The following is a 20,752-nucleotide window of genomic DNA, read 5'->3' on the forward strand; positions in this document are numbered from 1 at the left end:
GCTTGAACTCATGACCCTGAGATTAAGAGTTGCGTGCTCTACTGACAGAGCTGGCCATACGCTCCTATTTGGAGATTTTGTTGGGGGTAATTTTAGGATGAGGGAGGTGATAGTTTAGCCTTAGTTTCTTTATGGAAGCTCTTGGAGTTGTAACACTCTATTGCTTAGTGTAGTTCATTCTGTGAGAGAAGAGGCTGTATGTAAGGACAGACCTCTTGAAAAGTTGCTGTGTTCTTTAAGAAAGGTTAAAGTGGGTTCCACAGAGAATAGGCTAGGCTCAGGAGGAACACCTGATTGATGTTGACCACAATCTGGATTTAACCTAATAATTGTCACAGCCTCCCTGGAAATCACAGGATTTCCCGGCATTCAGCTTTTGTTGGCAATCAGGTGTGCCTGTGGCTATAATGTAGCCGTAGAAGCCACTTGACTCCCCCGCCCCCCCCCCCCCGTCTTTATAGTCAAGAATAAAAAACAATGTAAAAGGAAAAACTTATGTAAGAGTAAAATAGTTTCCTGCTGAAAGTAACAGACTTTTTTCTACTCGAGAGGTGGTAGTCATCTAGCATAGTCATGGCAGGTCCCCTGATGGTAGGGTGTTCCAGGTGGAAATAATGTCTTACTTAGGGGAAAAAGAAGAAGGAGGAAGGGTTTGCTATGCTGCTAGGATTCTTTTGATTAAAGCCATTAAAGATTTGGAGTACTAGAAGAATGAGACTAACAATTAATTGCTATAGACTTTATCAGATTTTTAAGGGGCAGTAGTAAAAAGCAAAGGTTAACTTCAGACTGGACTTTCACAGCAGTATAATTTGAAAAGTCCCATTTCTTGAGCTTGTTCCTGCCTTCCTACATCTAATCTACCCTAATAGAATAATGAAAATAATAAAATTTAGTGAGCACAAATTATGTACAGGTACTGTTCTAAGTGCTTTCTATATAAAGCCAATGTATATACATTCAGTATTTACAGTATATTATATAGCCTTTTATTTCCAAAGAAAGCAAAGCAGGATGTGTAGCAGTTAAGAGTGTGTATGTGTGTCAGGTTTGAACTCCACTTCTTCTGCCTACTGGCTGTGCAATTTTGGGCAAATTACTTTCCATCTCACTTTTTATTATCTAAAAACAGAAATAAAGTCCCTGTTAGATGAGGTAGTAAGAGCAAAGTACTGTGCTAGACTAGGCTCATAGTAAGCAGCTGAGCTGTGTTAGCTAGGTAAGTAATTAACCATCTATTATATTGTCTTCTACGGGGTGTGACTTTTTTTTTTAAAGATTTTATTTATTTATTTGACAGAGAGAGAGCAGGGAGTGGGAGAGGGAGAAGCAGGCCTCCCGCCAAGCAGAGAGCTCGATGTGAGGCTCAATCCCAAGACCCCGAGATCATGACCCAAGCCGAAGGCAATCACTTAACTGACTGAGCCACCCAGGCGCCCCTGGGTGTGACCTTTGATTTGATTGGTGTCCAGGGAAATTTATGAAAAATTTCAGAGCATTTCTACTATGACTCTGACAGGGAAGTTAATTAGGTGCATTTATCTGTGCTTCTGATGGTGTTACCATTGTCTACCAGTAAGATAGGAGAGCACTATAACCCCTGCCCAGACTTACCAGATCTTTCCTGATCTCCAGTCACCCCTTGCCATTGGTTCTTTCTTTGTAAAGTCAGAAAAAATTAGACCAGTGTGTTTTTTCACACCAGGAAGTAATGGTGCCTCATTGAACCACTCTGTTTCCTAGAGCAAGAAGGGACCATGATGTATTCATGGTATCTAGACCACTTCAGATTACTCTTCCTGAAACTGTACTTTCTTCCAGCAACTACTCCTTATCCTCTTGGTTTTTGAGTGGCCTCTTGCTGTCCTCTTCTAATCCTGTAAGAGCAGGATTGGGGTACTTGTGTGTGTGTGTCTATGTGTCTATGTAAAATAGTGGGCTCTTACGACTTGGAAGACATTTTCCCATTGTTAAGATGTTAAAGGTGTTATTTTTATGAAGAGCAGTTAGTTCACTTATTTATTAGGGTAATGGTTGTAGTTTAGGTTAATTTGGTTTTCGTAGGATAGCCAGGCATTCTGACCACCCTTTATCATAATATTTCTGATTTGTACTCTGAACTCTAAAATTATGAATGAACTTGTAGACCCTATACAATAAATTTTCATTCAAAAACATCTTTGATATTTCAGATATAATGAATTGATAGATGATAAGAATGAATAAGACACATCCCTGACCTGAGCAGTTCAGTTCCTGAAGGTTTGTTTCATACTGTTCCGTGTAACGTATGTAATAGGACTTAACGGCATTCCAAAAGGTCGAGGCAGGAGGGCTTACAAAAGTGCTCAATAGACGGCTGTTAAATGACTAGTCTCCAAGCCTAGTAGATTCTTTTCTTTTTCAGTTCTTTTTTTCACTTAGCACTTTCTTAACTTTTATCCTTCCATATGGAGAATTAAATACTAAATATGTGTAAGTCATTCTCATATTTGAGCTCATAGTTTTTTTTTATTCTTGTTGTCTTTCCATTTTACCTGCAGATGATTTTCTAAAAATAAAACAAGGTTCTTATGATCAGAGTTTGTTTCCTGGTTTTCTGAAAGTCTAACTCTATGGAATGGTGAGTGGTGAGGGGGACGGGGGACGGGTTGTGTGGAGGAGGGAGCAGCAATAAATGAGAAGGTGGACTTCTCTGATGGGAATTTGCGGTTTCTCCCTAAACACTCTCAGGCAGTACTGTTGCCAGCCCCCTCTGTAGCTTCATTCTTTCTTTTAGTGTTCACAAATACGCTAGGCTTTGGGTGGGTTTTTTGTTTGTTTTTGTTTTTCTTGTTTTTTTCCACATTGAGAACTTTAAGGAGTTTTCATGTTGGTAGTTTGTGATACTAGGAATTTTACCAGTCACAGCTGGCCACTTTATTTTTTATTTTTTTAAGATTTTATTTATTTATTTGACAGAGAGAGAGAGTGAGAGAGAGCGAGCACACGAGTAAGTGAGCACACAAGCAGGGAGAGCAGCAGGCAGAGGGAGAGGGAGAAGCAGGCTCCCCAGTGAGCAGGGAGCCCGATGTGGGACTCAGTCCCAGGACCCCAGGATCATGACCTGAACCAAAGGCAGATGCTCAACCGACTGAGCCACCCAGGTGCCCATCACAGCTGGCCACTTTAAATGCAGGGAATCCTGTTTTGGAATGTCATTGCTTTCCACAGGCTTACAGAGGGTGATGCCTCCTCAGCTGTCATCGTACGCCGTCAGTAATGACTCTGTGTGTTTCATTTCCCGCATGTTCTCTGCATTGTGTAGGATAAAAAAACAAAGGTTACATAAATTGATAATTTTGAGTGCATTATTAAGGGCTGAAAGTACGCAAGAGTTGGTGGTCGTGGTGGTGGGGAACTGATAGAGCAGTGTCCCTGGGCAGGTGAGAGACAATGAGACTCAGCGATCAGGGTCTGTCTAGTCTTGTTCTTGGACTAGAGAAAGCAAAGATTTTTCTCATAGGAAGCAAAGGTGAACGTGGGCAAGTGGTTTCTGTATTCCAAGCACTGTGCTAGTTTCTGTGAAGATGGAGGACTGAGACATGATCTGCTTTCAGGAAGGTTATGGTTTAACAGAGGAAATGGTCACAAAAGCCCTATCAGGTACTAAGTACAGTCCATCTTCATTATTTGTGGATTCCAGGTTTTTGTATTCTCCTACTCACTAAAATTTGTTTATAACCACCAAAGTCAATACTTGTGATGCTTTTATGGTCATTCAGGGACATCCACAGAGCAGCAAAAGATTAGAGTCGCCTGATGTGCATGTTCCCAGTGGAGGTCAGGCAGCACAGTCTTCTGTTAGCTCTCATACTGTAAACAAATGTTTTCAGTCTCTTTATTTAGTGTTGAAGTTTGGGTGTTTTTGTTTAGTTGGTTTGTTTTTGTTTTTGTTTTGCATCTTTGTGCTTGTTGTTGGTGATTTTGCTGTTTGAAATGGCCCCAAAGCATACGGCTGAAGTGCTGTCTAATGTTCCTAAGGCAAGAAGGCTGTGCTTATAGAGACCATCTGTGCGTTGGGTGAGCTTCATTCAGTGACGAGTTATAGTGCTGTTGACTGTGACTCCAATGTTAATGAAGCAGCTATATATATTAAAGTGTCTTTAAGCAGAAACACACATAAAACAATATTAAGTATTAATTGATGAAAGCATTGTGGCCACAGGGCTTGTAGGAACCTAACCCTGTATTCCCTCTAAGAGCAATGGTTCATTATTCACTAATTCAGTTGTCACAGAGACTTTATAGAAACATAAGTACTGCGAATAGTGAGAATCGATTGTACAGTGGAAATACTGTGCAACATTCATCAACTTCAGAGTGGAGAAGGTAAATGGGCAACTGATTCTGAGTTTTGGGGGCTGTTCCAACTGAGGGAGTGATGGGGGGGGAATCAAAGTGATGACTTGTAGGGCTTGAAAGATAAAGAAGTAAGCCAGAATGTGGGCTTGATACAGGAAGAAACTGGAAGATTATGTAAAGTCAGAGGTCAGGCTTGGAGGGAATAAGACAGCTGTAAGAATAGGAGGTTGTAGTCAAAGTCATATTGGAAAATGGGTGGGGGTAGAAATCACAGCTGTTTTTAAAGAAGGCAGAGAACAGCACATTCGTTGTTGGAGCGACCATTCATGGGAAGGAATGTTGAGTTCCCAAGGGATAATGTAGTGATCAAAGAGCCCAGAGAGCTAACAAAGATAATTTCAGTGCCCAGGCGGTGTAACCATGTGCATGTTTCCAGAGATTCCAAGAGCCCTGAGACATGATCAAGGAATCTTAAAGAGGCCTATGCAGAGTATCAAATGAGTGGCAAGGTTCTTTCCTGCACAGAGTACAATACACTTCTTTGGTTTACAAGCCCCACCCTCTTTGTACCGTGGGAAGGACACGAGGAAGAATCAACAAGATTTGTTTGTTGATTAGATTTAGGTAGAGGAGGAGAGAAATGGGGTGAATGGTCAAGAGTTGCTCCAAAGTGTTGACTAATTGCCATGAGATCCTTTTTCTTCTATAGAGGAGGTAGGTTGATGTTTTCTCTTGGTGCCCCAAATTCTTTAATTTTCATTTCCCTTGTCCTGTGATTTTCATTATTACGGCATTTGAGATTGGTGAATGTGCGTACTTACTGTTTGGTAAATAGAGGTAATGATTCCTCTCAGTTCTGTTTGCGTGGGGGTTGGGAGTGAGCCAGCTTCCCCTTGACTGTTTGTAAGGTTTCACTGACAACTGTTAACAGTCTGACTCTGACACTTGTTTTCCACATTTTGCCACCAACCACCGGCTTAGGTTTGTCTTTTTTGTCTTTGGTCATTTTGATGGGGTTTGGAAATGAAGGAGAGGCAAATCGTATATACATATACCACCACTTAATTCTTCTCAAGAGTTTTCTAGAGCTGTGCTGCTCATCTGGGTAGCCACATGTGGCTGGTGGACACTTGAAATGTGGCTAGTCTGAACTGAGATGTTCTCGGAGTATAAAATTCATATTGGCTTTCAAAGACTTAATGTGAAAAAAAGAATGGAAAGTAATTCATTAATTTTTACATTGATTACATGTTGAGATAGGATTGTGTATATTTTGGCCAAATAAAATAAATTGTTAAAACTCACTTCACCTGTTTCTTTTTGCTTTTTAAAAATGTGGGTACCAGAGGGGTCCCTGGCTAGGTAGAGCATGTGATTCTTGATCTCAGGGTTGAGTTTGAGCCTCACGTTGGATATAGCGATTACTTAAAAATAAAACTTTAAAAAAAATGTGGGTACTAGAAAATTTTAAATTATATATGGGGCTTGCAATGTATTTCTGATGGACAGTGTTTCATTGTGCCCTTTAAATTTCCAGGGAATAATTTGAAAATGACTGTTCGATGGTACTACTTCTAAAGACCAAATTTTGGGGTCCATTTGTATTTGTAATGACATTGAAGTTGCTGATGTACCTGAATGTAGCTCTTATAAACAAAAGGAGTACTGTCATGAATACTAGAAATTCTCCCTGCTAAGAAAACTTAGCCCTAAGAAGTTTTTTCTTTTTCTTTGGAAACTCTCCTGTTATAAATAAAGTCAGTGTTCACGGCAGTTCTACTGGATGGAATATAACTGAATCCCTTTAAGAACTGATAGCAGGATTACCATTATTGTGTTTTGGACTAATCAAATACAGTCAGACTTTTAAATGTGTAACTATTTTTTCAAAGGAAAATTTGAATCTATGTCACCTTGAGCTGTAGTGTAAAAGTTTTGTTTTCCCGGAGAGTCACTGTTTCCATAATTTAGGTGAACACTATTTTGTGAGACGAACACTATTTTGTGAGGCAGACTTAGTAAATATGACAGAAAAGAGGTTAGTTCTAAGTTAAGCACCTTTTACTAGGTGCCTTCTCTCTGCTCAGTGTTAGCTGAGCTACATAAATGAAACACAAAAGAAAGTAAAGATGTGGTGTGCGTGTCCTCAAGAAGTCCATCATTTGGTTTAGAAATTCCTAACAGATGTTCTAACATTCTGTATGTGATGAGGTACGAGGAGAGATTTATACATTACGAAGCATTGACAAAGCATTAAAATCTGGAAATTTTTTGTTACGAAAATGCAGATTTGTGGCGACTTTGGATAAACACCACTTTCACATGTGTTCTTTTGTGGGAATTGTGCATGGCCTGCAGCTGTTCTTTTTTACACCGTGACCGTGGCAGCATGTAAAGGACAGGGACTACCATTCTAAGGTGTAGCCAATGGGAAAAGCTGAACCATGGTTGTTGGGAGATTCTGAACTTTAAGAAACAAATAGAGAATCCTTCAGAACCATTGTGTGTAGAGTCCATTTTGTCTTCCCTTTATAGATGTTGAAACGTCTTCAGAAAAGGGTCATTGTGGGACGTTTTTATGGGATTGATGGCCCTTGCTTTGGGTCCTGAAAAAATTTTGAGGATTTGACTTGGAGAATTAAAGGGAAGGTATTTTAGGAGGGGAACTGGTATGATTGAAAGTACACAGGAGGTGGAAAAGGAATTTATCAGTGGGAGAAAGAATGCCTTATGTTAATTTGAAAGCAAATTATTTTGTGGATATAATTTTCTAGCTGTCTCATTAATTTGTTCTAGAGTTTATTTCTCCCAAGGGATTTTGCAATGAGTCTATTTTAGAGTGTTTAATTGCCTGGAACTTCCAGAGAATTGGCCATGTTTTGGGGGGGGGGCTGGAGAAGTGACTGACTTTCTTGGATAAAATTATTATTTGCCAGATGTCATTGTGGCCAAAGTTATTTATCTTGGCTTCATGTTGTATGAATATAATGCAGTCATCTATGAGTGCAGCAACTCAGGTAGGACAATGAATACTTTTAGACATGTGCAGGAAAAAAAAACCACATCACATTTGCTTAGAGCTGTACAGTTTTTCAGAGGGACTTTCACATGCTCACATTTAATATCTTTAACATCCTTCTAAGATAGGTGGAATAAGTATCACCATCACCCATTTATTTCCAGCTGGGGAAACTGAGGCTCAGAGAGGCTGAGTGTCTTTCCTCGGAGTCATGTGGCTAGTGAATGACTGTACCAGAACTAGATATAGCTCTGTCCGTCTAGTCCAGGGTTCTTTTCCCTAGTATGACACCCTCTCAGCAGAGACACTGCTGACAGTGACTTCTCATCTGGTTGCTGGCATCTCCTGAGTTCCTAGTACTCAGCCTTGTCATGAGGAACTGACTCAGAGAAATGAGAGTCTGCTGATTCAGAGCTGAATATCTTTTCCCAGCCTCTCGTTTCCCAGCTTTCTGTTCTCATAAATTGATTTCTCTCCACTCCCAAGCAACTTTTTTTTTTTAGTATCTGTCGCTACTAGGGTGGTAGCGGTGGAGGTTGTGATATGGGCTGCCATATCTCTATAGGCAGGGGTCAACAAGGAGCCAGAAGAACCATGTGCTCCTGATAAAACTTCTTCCCCTTCTCCAGCTTTCCTGTCACCAGCGGTGAGTGAAGAGAGAGACCTTAGTGCTTTGGGTACTTCTAAATAAGTACCCCCAAGCCCACAACACCATAGGCCTTGACACCATCACCGCATCTGCCTTGAGACTGTTGTTAGCACACCGATACCATTTTTCTCGGTATCATCAGCATGCTGAACATGGCCTGCCCGGCACATCAAATATTTGAAGGGATAAATAAATGGAGTCTTCTAAGTCTTTAAATAGCATATATTGAAGGCAAGTTAGTAAATTATTCTGCAAAATCAATGAGATAGCTTTATAAATTGTAGAAGTGTCATATGCTTTTTATTTTGTTTAATCCCATTTGCTGTTTTATTTAATTACAGCACGGATTAATGAATAACTCCTAGTAATTCCAGAATTATCCCAGTGGCTATAATAGTTACAATCATGATAGTTATTGTTTGTGTAATGCCATTTACAGTAATTTGAGTGATTTATTTATTCCTCTATGAGGTAGTTGTATCCTCCTGTTATAAATGTCAAAAAAATTACAAATGGTTAAAAATGTTTTTTAAAATGTTATGAATACAAGAGAGAGGGAGAGAAGGGCCTTTTTACAATGAAACTCTTCTGCCGGAAGACTCAGAGACTGGTCTAGTGTGGGACACAGGTTAGTTCACCTGAATGGAACAAGGCATATAAGAAGGTGCAGGCCTGGGGTGCCTGACTGGCCCAGTCAGTAGAGCATGCCTCTCTTGATCTCTGGGTCGTGAGTTTGGGCCCCATGTTGGGCGTGGAGATTGCTTAAAAATTAAAAGAAAATCTTCAAAAAAATTTAAAAAGAAGGTGCAGAACAATGAGAAGGCTTATTGCAGAGGGTCTTAATGCTCAGCCAGGGTGGCTGAACCTTTAGCTGTGGCTTGGGCATGTGAGCTGTTGTGTCTCAATGCTGACAGCATTTTAGGACTTGGACTTGTAGTAATCCAGGCTGATTCTGTTCCAAAGCATCAAGAGAAAGTTTCCTTATGTTATAAATATATATCCAAATGGAAGGGGGATGGAGATAGTTGAGAATTCTCCACTAGGTATTTTTTCCTAGTATGCTCCTCATGAATTATACAATCTGGTAAGAATAGTGACGGTTTTGATGGGGAGAGTGGGAACACTGAACACTGGCAATAACACAGAGCCATTTTTGGTCAAATGGGTAGAGTGAGCCAATGTGTTGAATTGGAATGTCTGCAACAGCTCTTCAAGGTAATAACATTTTTAAAAAATTGAATTCATATTTAATGATTACAGATACTGTGCCCCCGCCCCCTTTCCTCTTGCCCAGGCAGCTGCAGCGGTGGCACAGGGGCTGGGGCATATGCACCCCAGCAGCAAGGACAGCAGTCTCATGAGTGATTTTCCAGAAAATAATAAAGGACCCCAGGGGAGGGCAGTGGTGCCCCCCCAAAAGACACACCAGATTTCAAGACTTTTTACGTATAATCTGTGTGCCCCAGGGGTTGGAGAGGGATACCTGGCAGCATCCTGGAGGGGAGGCCCAGGGGTCCCCATGCTGCCTGCCTCTTCAGCCATTTTATCAGCTCAGACACATCGTACTCCAGGCCCCCACTGCTACAGCCTCTGGCTGGCCGGGCCATCCGAATGTCCTTGGGACTCCACGTCCCTGGCCCCACCCGTCTTCAGTTGTGGTCAGACTCCTGTTCTTCTTTTCTTTGTAACTGGGTGCCCTGTTCACATGCTTTGTAGAGAATCAGAGACCTGTGAATGATTTCAGAGACGATGGCCCCAGCCCAGTAGCTCCGTTTCCAACTTCTTAAGCAGGTCTGGACTGCTGATACTTATGCTAAGGTCCAAATGCTAGTGACAGCCCAGCTGGACATTAGAGTTAAACTTTAAAAGTTGTGTAATTAGTTGCTAATATGTTTCTAACTTTAGGAAATCTTAAAAGAAATGGTGTGGCGGTTATTAATTTCAGTGAAAGGTGGGGATGAGTTGTAAAAATCATGCATAAGGAGAAAGGATTGTAGATTGAGGTCTGATATTGACGCTTAAAAAAAAAGAAGTGATGAAAGTTTTTAAGTTTTTATCTAAATTGCTGGTTATCTAGCTGATTCCACAAAGGGGGAATCATTTTACTGAGACAAAAAGACAAGCAGTGCCCCTTCTTGTGGGCGGGGAGTTAACACAGCAGAGCCTTACAACCTTGAATTAACAGGCCTGGCCCCCTCTTTTTCACATTAAAGTTTAGATCTGAAATCGGTACAGCCACAGTTTTATCGTAACTCATCCTCAGAGACACTGTTTCATTTATTAGGTTGAGGATCTCCCAGAGTCTCATCTTTCTTTTCCTTATCTGTGTTGTAAGCATGCTGGTACGTGGTTAGATAGCCCTTTGAATAGCACTTAAAAAGAAAAAAGTGTAATGTGTGTAGTTTACAAATCCTCTCATTGTTATGTGTATTGTATTGCTGCTAGGTACTAAAACTAAGTCTCCAAATAAAGGGAAATTGGGGTTTTGTTTTTAGTTAGATATTGTAGAAGAGCATATAGCTGCAGCTCTATACTTTTTGCTGGCTTATATAAATCTTAATGATAGCAATTATGTTGAAGGACAAATAGTGTGAGTAGAATTGCACTCTTACAGGGTGAATGCTTCGCTTTTCCTTTCAGCTGTCTGAAATTGTTTTGACTCTGACAATTTCCTTACAATAAAGCCTGTAGAATTGTTATAGAATAAAGAAATCAAGTGATCGTTACTGGTTTGGCAGCAAGGATTTAAAAAATAAAGTAGCTTTACCCATTGTTTGTAAATAATACATAACCAAAAAATGGAGAGTAAAAAATAAAAGGAAAAGTGTTCTTAGTCCTACCATTCAAAGACATTCTGATATTTCTTTCTTGTTCTTTTTTCTAGGTTTGGTCTTTTAAAAGCACACTTGTTATCAAAAGTACATATATAATTTTGTATCTCATTCTTTTTATTTAACTTTGTAACATAAGAATTTTCTGGGGGCGCCTGGGTGGCTCAGCCGGTTAAGCGTCAGCCTTCGGCTTTGGTCATGATCCCAGGGTCCTGGGATCGATGCCCCCCCCCCCCCCCGCTCAGCGGGGAGCCTGCTTCTTCTTCTGCCTGCCCCTCCCCCCTGCTCATGCTCCCTCTCCCTCTCTTTCAAATAAATAAATAGAATCTTAAAAAAAAAAAGAATTTTTCTGTTTCACAGATTTCTTGAAGACATGCCACTCATTCATTCATTCTGTCAGTTGCTTTTCTGTGTTGGGTAATGTGCTTTGTTTTTCAAAGTATGGGTATATAGGAATGGAAAATAATCTGGATTATAATTACGTACTGCAAGATCATCCTGAATTTTCATGTAACTTTTATCTAAGTCTGAAAGCTAAATTGTCTCCCAGGTAGTTCCTCATTTTAAGTCAAAGAAGTAATATTGGTTGATTTTATTGTACATTTGAGCTAACTTTGTATGGATCAAAAAATCACTCTGCTTAGGAGTCCGTCCGTCAGCTGAAGTACTGCACCGGACAGGGTCAAGAGGAGGGCAGAGCAGGCATCCTGTGGGATGGCTGGTGTGCTTGGCTCCAGGACAGGGATTGTTTACCAGAGAGCAGGGCAGGGTTCATGGCAAGGTGTCTGACAAGAGACTTAGTCACCCACAGTGCACATGACTGGGGCCTTGTCCTCACAGAGAAGTGAATTAGTGAGAATCTAAACATCATAAGTGGCGTGGGGCTTGAGATGTAGGAGAGAGAATTTAATTTGTTAGTCGGTGATATTCAACTGCCTCTTCCCTTACCTCTTCCTACATCAGTCTTCAGATGGTCAGGTGCAGTTGTGACTTCCCTCCCGCCAGAAGAGTGGGAGGGGGAGTGATGGGGCTCTCTCCTGAGCAGGGATGCCTGGACTTACATCCTGGCTCTGCCTCTGACAAGCTGCATACGTTGGACCAGTTCCTTAGCCTTTCTGTGCTCCATTCTCTTCCTCTGTTAAAAGAAGATAGTAGAGCTACCAGCTTCCTGTGATCAAATAAAACACTGTTAGAACAATGCCTTGCGTGTAGAATGAGCATTTAATAAACCTAGCTGGTTATTATCTACCTTGCGTGACTGAGTTTGTACATTTTGCCAAATTTCCTGAGTGCTGAGCTTGTCAGTGAAGTTTCAATGGCATCAGGGCAGGTCTATTATTTTCTGATTGCATACTGAACTGGTGTTGTGAGGATGGGCTGCTGCTTAGGTTTTGGGAGCTGTTCATGATCGTGTGTCTGAAAACAACCAAATATTGACAGACTTGGTTTTAATCATGGATCTGTTTATCTGTTTCTAAAGCCCATTCCCTGAAAGCACACTGCTTCAAGAAAGCTCTCATCCCCTTGCCTTAGTCCATTTGTGCTAGCCTAGCACGAGTGCCTTTTATTAAAAAAAATAAACTTTGGGGCTCCTGGGTTGCTGAGTTGGTTAAGCATCTGCCTTCAGCTCAGGTCATGATCTCGGGGTCCTGGGATCAAGCCCCACAGCGAGCTCCCTGCTCAGCTGGGAGTCTACTTCACTCTCTTCCTCTGCCCCCCCCCCCCAACTTGTGCTCTGTCTCTCTCAAATAAATTTTTAAAATCTTAAAAAAAAAAACTTCAAATTGAACTATAATAGACAGAAAAGTATACGTATTCTGCTTGCTACATATTCACAACACCCAAATAAGAAACAGTAGTTTGCCAGCATCTCATAACCTTTTCGTGTCTCCTTCTGTGGATCATGCTTTGAAAACTACTGGTAAAAAGGCTTGTGATCAGTTGTTTGTGGATGTGGAAAAGGTTTTATGGAAGAGAGGGAACTATCCCGATAAAAGGAGAGTCAGTTGTAATAGCTGTGGATCAGGAGTCCCACTACCTCCCCTCCATTTATTATTCTTTTTTTCTCATTAAGGTAATGTGAATAGGCAGTGACAGGTTTTTTTTTTTTTTAAGATTTTATTTATTTATTTTAGAGCTAGAGAGTGAGAGAGCACCTGAGTGTGGGGTGGGAGAGGACTGGAGCAGAGAGAGAAGGACAAGCAGACTCCGCACTGAGCCCAGAGCCTGACCCAGGGCTCCGTCCCAAACCCTGAGGTCATGACCTGAGCCAAAATCAACAGTTGGATGCTTAACTGACTGAGCCACCCAGGTGCCCCAGAGAAAGATCCTTTATAGAAAGATACATTAGATAAGAATAATTAGACTGGATTTGGGGGGAACTATGTTAAGCCTTCATTTTTTTTCTCTTTAAACCCATCTCTCAGGTGTGGCTTTCGAGTTAGTTTTTCATTACATATAGTGATCACTGTTTTTATCACCTGAAGAGTGTGAAGTCAAGGGAATGCAGAAATGTGTGAATACTTACCTGGAAACCTTCCTGACTTTAATTGTCCCAACTCTAAATCAGGCATGGGAATGGATTTTTCCTCAGATACCAAATCTTTTGGGTTGCAGTGGGTCCCTGGAACGCTGCATTGAAAGGATTTGCAGAGGAGTCTGGGCACAACAGGAAATAGTGTTCTGGTTGATTAGAGATTTTGGCCAATGGCAAAAAAAAAAAAAAAAAAAGGGAGGGGGGGGGATTGGACTAGATCCTCAGTACCAGGTATTGGCCTTGTATGATCCAAATGATACTTACACCATTTCTGGTCTCATAAACTTAGCACTCTTCTCTCAGACTACTTAGCACCGGCTATGAGATTGGAAGCAATACACATATAGGTTAAAAAGTTGAACCACGGGCACCAGGCTGGCTTTGTCAGTAGAGCATGTGACTCTTGGTCTCTGGGTCGTGAGTCCGAGCCCCACGTTGAGGGGTAGAGTTTACTTAAAAAAAAAAAGTTGAACCAGTAGTCTTCCTTCCTTACGTCTGTCATGTGATCTCCCCATAACTTCCACACTTCCCTAATCCTTGCCTCTAACATCTGATAAAGTTCATGTGTATTGTGAAAGTATCTGTGGTGACAGCAGCAGTTCTAGTCAATGTATTGAACTGCAGGTGGAGTGTGGGAGTCCAGGCAGAGACTGCAGATACTTTCCTAAATGTGGAAACATGGCCGAGCTGTGTGAAGGAAATAGAGAACTTTACCATGAGTAGCACTGCAGATAGGGATGATGATAAATTTTGTATGTATGTTAGTTAGTATTTAAGATCAGGGTGTCCAGTGTAATAATGAGTCATAGTATGGGTACCTCCCTGAGTATGGCTCCATTTCAGGAAACAGAAGATTGAGAAGAAAAGAAGATCAGATTGAGGTACAGAACAGAGCTTGGGGCACTGAAGATCTGAAGATACCTTTCTCATAGCTACTGTATGAGCTGCTCTGATTGTTGAAAACTGACCTCCGTGCTTTGGATCCAAAATATAGCACGGAGACAGAGTTTGGGATAAAGAGGAACAATAGCTTTATTGCTTTGCCGGGCAAAGGAGGCTGCAGCCGACTGTTGCCTTCAGAAAGTGCGAGCCCTCCCTGAGGAAGGGGCTGGGGGGTTTTGTAGGGAAATACAGGCTCTAGTTGGTTTTGGCAGGAGCTATGCACCTGCAACTAACCCTCTTTGTCTTGTCTTTAGGGTGGGACTGGGTTCCTGAAACAAAAGGCTAAGAAGGGAGGAGGGGAGGTTTGCAGAAGAGAGGGGAAGGGGTTACTTTATTATTTTTTTTAATTTTATTTATTTGAGAGAGAGAGAGCACAAGCAGGGGGAGCAGCAGGCAGAGGGAGAAGCAGGCTCCCCGCTGAGCAGGGAGCCCGACGCGGGACTCGAGCCCAGGATCCTGGGATCATGACCTGAGCCGAAGGCAGACGCTTAACCGACTGAGCCACCCAGGCGCCCCATGGAAGGGGTTACTTTAAAACCGAGCTCTGCTGAAGCATTGGTTAGCCATTTTGATTTTTGTTCGACTTTATGCTTTTAAGCAATTTCATAATGTCTCAGAAGAATGGTTGTGATGATATAATTATTACTTGTTTTTCCACTTACTGAAGAAGTTTTAAAACTCCCATTTAAACATAAGGAAATTTGGAGTCCTATAGAGGCATCTCTTTTTTAAGTATAATGGTTGTGGTTTTGATATACATCTCTGTTACGTTTCATCAGATTTTGAGCTGTGGAATTAAGGGTTATTAAGGGGAGGGACGGAGGAAATGGCTTTTTCACTTTTTAAAAGTTTTAAATTTCTTTCTGTTACCATACTACATGAGTCACATTGATTGGAGTGAACACAAAATGTTGGTAAAGCTTCTAAAGGAACTTTTGCCGTAATAAATGAGAGAAAGAGTACGTGTGTTTAAACACAAGTACCCTCTTGGGCAGAAAATATGCATCAGACTGTTAAAGGAGTGCACTGCTTGTTGTAGGTAGATTCATATCATCGGTTTAATACCACTGAATGTTTACATTAAAACTATCAAAAAGTTATCTGTTGAACATTTATCAAATGTAAGACCTGTATGAGGTGCAGAGATGAATGTTAAAACCCAGTTTTTACACTCAGAGAATTTATGATCTAGTTAGGATGTAAGATATGCACGCTACTCTGTTTCAAAGCAGTTATGTGTTAAGTGTTAAAAGTGTGGTTTAAAAAAATTATAGAGGGGGATGCCTGGGTGGCTCAGTTGGTTAAGCATGCGACTCTTGATTTCAGCTCAGGTCATGATCTCCGGGTTCTGGGATTGAGCCTGGCAACGGGCTCCTTGCTAGGCGGGGAGTGTGCTTGAGGGTTCACTCTCCCTCTTCTCCCTCTGCCCACCCCCTCCCCTGCTCAGACAGGCTCTGTCCCTTTCTCTAAAACAAATACGTCTTTAAAAAAAAAATCATAGAGGAATTCAAGGGAGAAAAAGATCTTCCAGCCTAGGAAGTCATCATGGGGAAGATGAAATTTTTACCAAGGAAGTGTTTCTCAAATGTGTGGTTCCCAGGCAAGCAGCAATAGCATCCTCAGAACTTGTCACAAATGTACATTCTCAGACTCCACCTCAGAACTGCTGAATCAGAAACCCTGGGGGTAGGTCCAGCAATCTGTGTTTATAAGCATACTGTGTTTGAGCACCACTCAACCAAGGAAGTAGTGGATAAAAGGTATGCTGACTGAATTTAGGGAGAAACGGTGACTGGTGTGGAGTGTTTAGTTAAAAACGGCTGGCTGAATGAAAGAAACATACAGAAGGGGTTTAGCTTCTGTTTAAGGGAATTCCTTCCCAATGCAGTTTGATCCTTATTTCATCCAATTACCCTTTGTAACTATGTTGTCATTTTCTTATCATCTTATTCTGATCATTTAAAATGTTTGCGTCATCTGGATAGGAGATAACATTTGCATCTTGTAACAGTATTTGAAGCCTTTAGAAAATGTAAAATATCAGTATGACTGAACAGCTCTGTGGCTAACTACTGGGTTAAATATTTGTTCAGAATACATATTTAAAAAGAGGGTTTCACGGGGCGCCTAGTGGCTCAGTTGGTTAAGCGTCCAACTCTTGATTTAGGCTCAGGTCGTGATTTCAGAGTTGTAAGATGAAGCTTTGCATTGGGCTCCGCACTGGGCTTCGGGCCTGCTTAAGATTCTCTCTCTCCCTCTCCTTCTGTGCCTCCACCTCGCCTCCCCACCTCAAAGGAAGGAAAAAAAGAGGATTTCATGTCCTTTCATTAGGTCCTAGATAAGTATTTTTTAGAGATGGCAGTTTTAAAACTTTATTTTTTATTTATTTTTTAATTAATTAATTAATTTAAAGATTTTATTTATTTATTAGAGAGAGAGAAAGAGAGAGAGCACAAGCAGGGGGAGCGGCAGGCAGAGGGAGAGGGAGAAGCAGACTCCCCGCTGAGCAGGGAGCCCGATGCAGGACTGCATCCCAGGACCCCGAGATCATGACCCGAGCTGAAGGCAGGCGCTTAACCGACTGAGCCACCCAGGCACCCTTAATTTTTTTTTTTACATATAAAAAATGGGGTCTATTCCCTAAGCACTTCTACATATTTTATAAAATTCAGTTGTTTTGGTATTTTTACAGCCTACCCCATCAACATTGGACATATTAAAAGTTAAAATTCAACCAAGTAAATTTGAAGATCTAATTGGCTTTATTAAATGACTCATGAATCAGGCAGTATCCCACCTAGCAAATGGAGGGGGGTATTCCAAAGAGTCGTACAAAATGCAGTTTTTATAGGAAGGAGGGTGGATCAAGAAAGGTATAAGCAAAAGAAAAGAAAGGTAGGGCAGGGGTCTCACTCTGCAGATTACCTCAACTTCCTTTGTAGGGGTTGGTGGAAGGGACCCTTCCGGTAGATTTTCTCATTGGTGCTTATCTGAAAATTCCTGATTGACGGGCTAAGACAGAATGCTAGGGGAGGTTGAAACTGCAATTCAGTTAGTTGGTAAGCTCTGGCCTGATAACTTGGTCTGGCCAGAGAAACACCCTCTGGGGCCTGTGGTTTTCTTTTTGACAAACCATACTTTCATTTCTCCTGTGAGTTTAAAGGAGGTAAACCCTAGGTGATTTGGAGATACTGATTTGGGGCCTCACATGGGCCGTTTAGGAAGTGGGCATGATAATGGTGAAAGGAGGCTTTCCTTTGAGCCTTTGCTCATTCAGCTGCCCTGTGCCTAAGATGGAAGACTTGAGTGCTTACATAAGTGAGCTTCTTATTCTCTGTTAAGAAGAGAAAGTGATTTTAAAGACAGTTCAGGGGAAAAAAAAGAACCCAGGATCACATGGTGGCCCTACAGTTAAGTTTTAAGGTCAAAATGTGTTCCCCTTCCTGGAAAAATGAATTCATTTTCTACTCATCTGGTTTTATCTTGGCACTGTCCATTTATTACGTTCACAGAGAAGTCTAGTCATTGTTGTAGGTGTGTTGCAATCTTTATTTCTCAGGGGAGGAGGGTGTATTTAAAATCTTTTTTGGATTTGTTATAAAGGAACTTTAGGGTCACATAGATATAATGTCTTTAAGGTAATTGAGGCCTCTGCCCCGATAACATTAGATTGTTCTCACACTTGTGGGGTGAAATATTTGGCTGCCATGTATAAAGACATATTTAAATCCTCCTGACACTAGAGACCCAGCCAATGGTTCATCAGATTTTAGGGATCTATTAATATTTTCTTCAGCCAAATTCAAGGATGAGGAAGAGGAAAAGGAGTTGAGACAACCCCTTATAGTTTTCAAGATCTGATCTATATTTTAGGGACCTGTGCTTTTTATTTCTTCTTAAAGAAAAATTACTTTTTCCATGAACTCAGTACTGTGGATAAATCATATTGATTCTATAACAGTATTTCATTTTACAGATGAAGTACATTAGTGTCAGAATTCAAAACTGAACTACTTTTGTCCTTGTGTTCTGGTGGTTCAGGGCTTTCATGGTCTGAATATATCCAAGAATCGGGAATTCAGTGCAAGAGTTGTGAGAGTGTTTATGGCTTCTCATTTATTATTAATTGTCTTACATATGTATGTGTGTGTGTGTATATGTATAAAATTTTTCTTACATATCTACATATGTATATTTGGTATTAAAGCAAGGATGTGTCCCTACTCTCCCTCTCCCACATCACCTCCTGTACATTAAGCCCTACCTTTGTTGTGTGTAACCATCTCCCTCACTTGCTCTGGGTAGAGTTTTGCAAGGTTGCAGAGTAAGACCTGTCAGCTGACACTTGCTCACATGAGAGCCATTAAAGAGGGTGGTGTGGCCAATGTCAGAGCAACCTTGCAGCTGAGGGCAAGTCACTGCATTTGCCTAGAGCCATATGAATAGGTCTTGTGACCAATTAATTGACTACTACATAATCTCCAACAGGGGAGCACAGATGGAATGAGTCAGACCAAGCTGCTCAACCTGTTGAGTGTTTTGTCTTTTGCTGACCAGAGTACAAGCTTAGGAACAAAAGTAGGAAGTGGGATTTGGATTTGTCTGTTTATAATGGTCCTGCTGAGAGCATATTTTATAACGTGGTGGATATATCTGACTTCCTAATACTCTGGCAGGCTTAATTTACGTAACAAATGAATGTTCCTTTTTTCTCTCTCTCTCTCTCTTTTTTTTTTAATTTTGAAAGAGGAAATTAGTAGGCTGCTGCCAAGTAGCTCGCCTCACCTACTGTATAGGAGTACAGTGATTATTTAGGACGGCTGGTCAGTGTGGAATATCCCTCAAACAACAGAGAATCTTCAACGTTTGTGTCCCAGGTCCATGTTGATAGTCAGGATAAAGCAGAAGAAAGCTCAACCACCCAGGAGATGTGTGGCGGCTCTTCGAAGACTGCAAACCTGCCAGGGGGCTGGCAGGATTCAGCCAGATGTGTGTGTAATGCCGGTTCTGGTGCTGGGAGGACTTACAAGGCACTTTTATGCCCAAAGACTCGAAAACGTGCCAGGGTAGGAGGGGGCACTGATCACACGGAACTCAGCAACAGGTTTGAAACTTTAGTTCTGTTTTAAAGTCTCAGAGAAATTTTTATTTAAATCACTGAGTACCAAACAGATGAAATTATATTGATCTGAAAGTTGTTTTTCAAGAGTACTTTTAGTCAGACATGGGGTGGTTGGTGGGTATGTAGAAACAAGTCCTTTCCTGTATGGAAAAGGTGTAGGCATTTTGTTTTTTTTTTTTAAGATTTTGTGTGTGTGTGTGTGTGTGTGTGAGAGAGAGAGAGAGAGAGAGAGAGAGAGAGCGCGAGAGGGAGTGAGCAGGAGCATGGGGGAGCGACAGCCAGAGGGAGAAGCAGGCTCCCCGCTGAGCAAGGAGCCAGATGTGGGACTCGATCCCAAGATCCTAGGATCATGACCTGAGCTGAAGGCAGATGCCTAACCAACTGAGCTACCCAGGCATCCCAGCATGGTTATTTTTTTGACTGTTTGAATTCTGCTACCCATCTGCTTTCTTTTCATTACTTCCTCTGGAGCTGGCTTGCAAGAAATGGTTACATCTTTGTCCTATGTTGAAGTTTGAACAGTACTATTCACAGAGATGATCAGGAACAAGGGTTGCAGTCCTGAAGTAGCACAGCAGTTGGTAGATGGGGCACAGGACTGGAAGTTCTCACTTTGTAGTTTGAATGGTAGGTGGAGGCAGGGTGGTGGGAGAGAGGCCAGTCTTCTGGAATATTATTTTCTTGAGAAGGATGGTATTATGCTGAACTAATTTTAATGATGGAGCTTACGTAAAGAGAATAACATTAACATTTACTATGTTCTTTAAGGGTGATTATGTCATCCATTTTGGAAGAATTTATTAATTTAATTAGTAATAGCTCTTTTTTTTTAAAGATTTTATTTATTTATTTGAGAGAGAGAGAGAGAGAGAGCATGAGAGGGGTGAGGGTCCGAGGGAGAAGCAGACTCACTGCTGAGCAGGGAGCCCGATGCGGGACTCGATCCCAGGACTCCGGGATCATGACTTGAGCCGAAGGCAGTCGCTTAACCAACTGAGCCACCCAGGCGCCCAGTAATAGCTCTTAATTGAAACATATTTGTAAAGAATTTTGTTGCATTATCAAGGAAAAGGAAAAGTCCTTTGAGAATTGCATTTCACTCCAAAATCTGATGGAGATCTGTAGAAGGAGAGCCAGAGTTAAAAATCAAGTTAAGCTTGATTCTCAGGGTTAGTGTAAAAAGTTAAGTTTCTAAATTTACTTAAATGTTACTTTTTTTCTTTATAGACGTTTTCTTACAATTAACATGTCATTAACTATATCCATCAATACATTTCTTGGTTGATTAAAAATCAGGATATAGTTTCTT

The 20,752-nt window shown here is 41.2% G+C and overlaps 1 protein-coding gene across 4 annotated transcripts in view; it reads left to right on the forward strand.

The window, feature by feature from the left end:
• FNIP2 (folliculin interacting protein 2) overlaps positions 1-20,752 on the forward strand; it is a 137,820-nt gene that overhangs the window by 20,123 nt on the left and 96,945 nt on the right. Inside the window, exon 1 of one of the 4 annotated variants that reach the window (XM_027597741.2) lies at positions 19,133-19,425. The exons of 2 other annotated variants lie outside the window; for them this stretch is intronic. In XM_027597741.2, the coding sequence (XP_027453542.1) occupies positions 19,250-19,425 (176 nt within the window). In that variant the 5' untranslated portion in view covers positions 19,133-19,249. Of the gene's footprint in view, positions 1-19,132; positions 19,426-20,752 lie in introns of those variants that run through there. One more of the 4 variants, XM_027597743.2, reaches the window with a different exon arrangement.

The sequence above is a fragment of the Zalophus californianus genome, chromosome 2 (genome assembly GCF_009762305.2).
Source record: "Zalophus californianus isolate mZalCal1 chromosome 2, mZalCal1.pri.v2, whole genome shotgun sequence".
NCBI classification, from domain to species: domain Eukaryota; kingdom Metazoa; phylum Chordata; class Mammalia; order Carnivora; family Otariidae; genus Zalophus; species Zalophus californianus.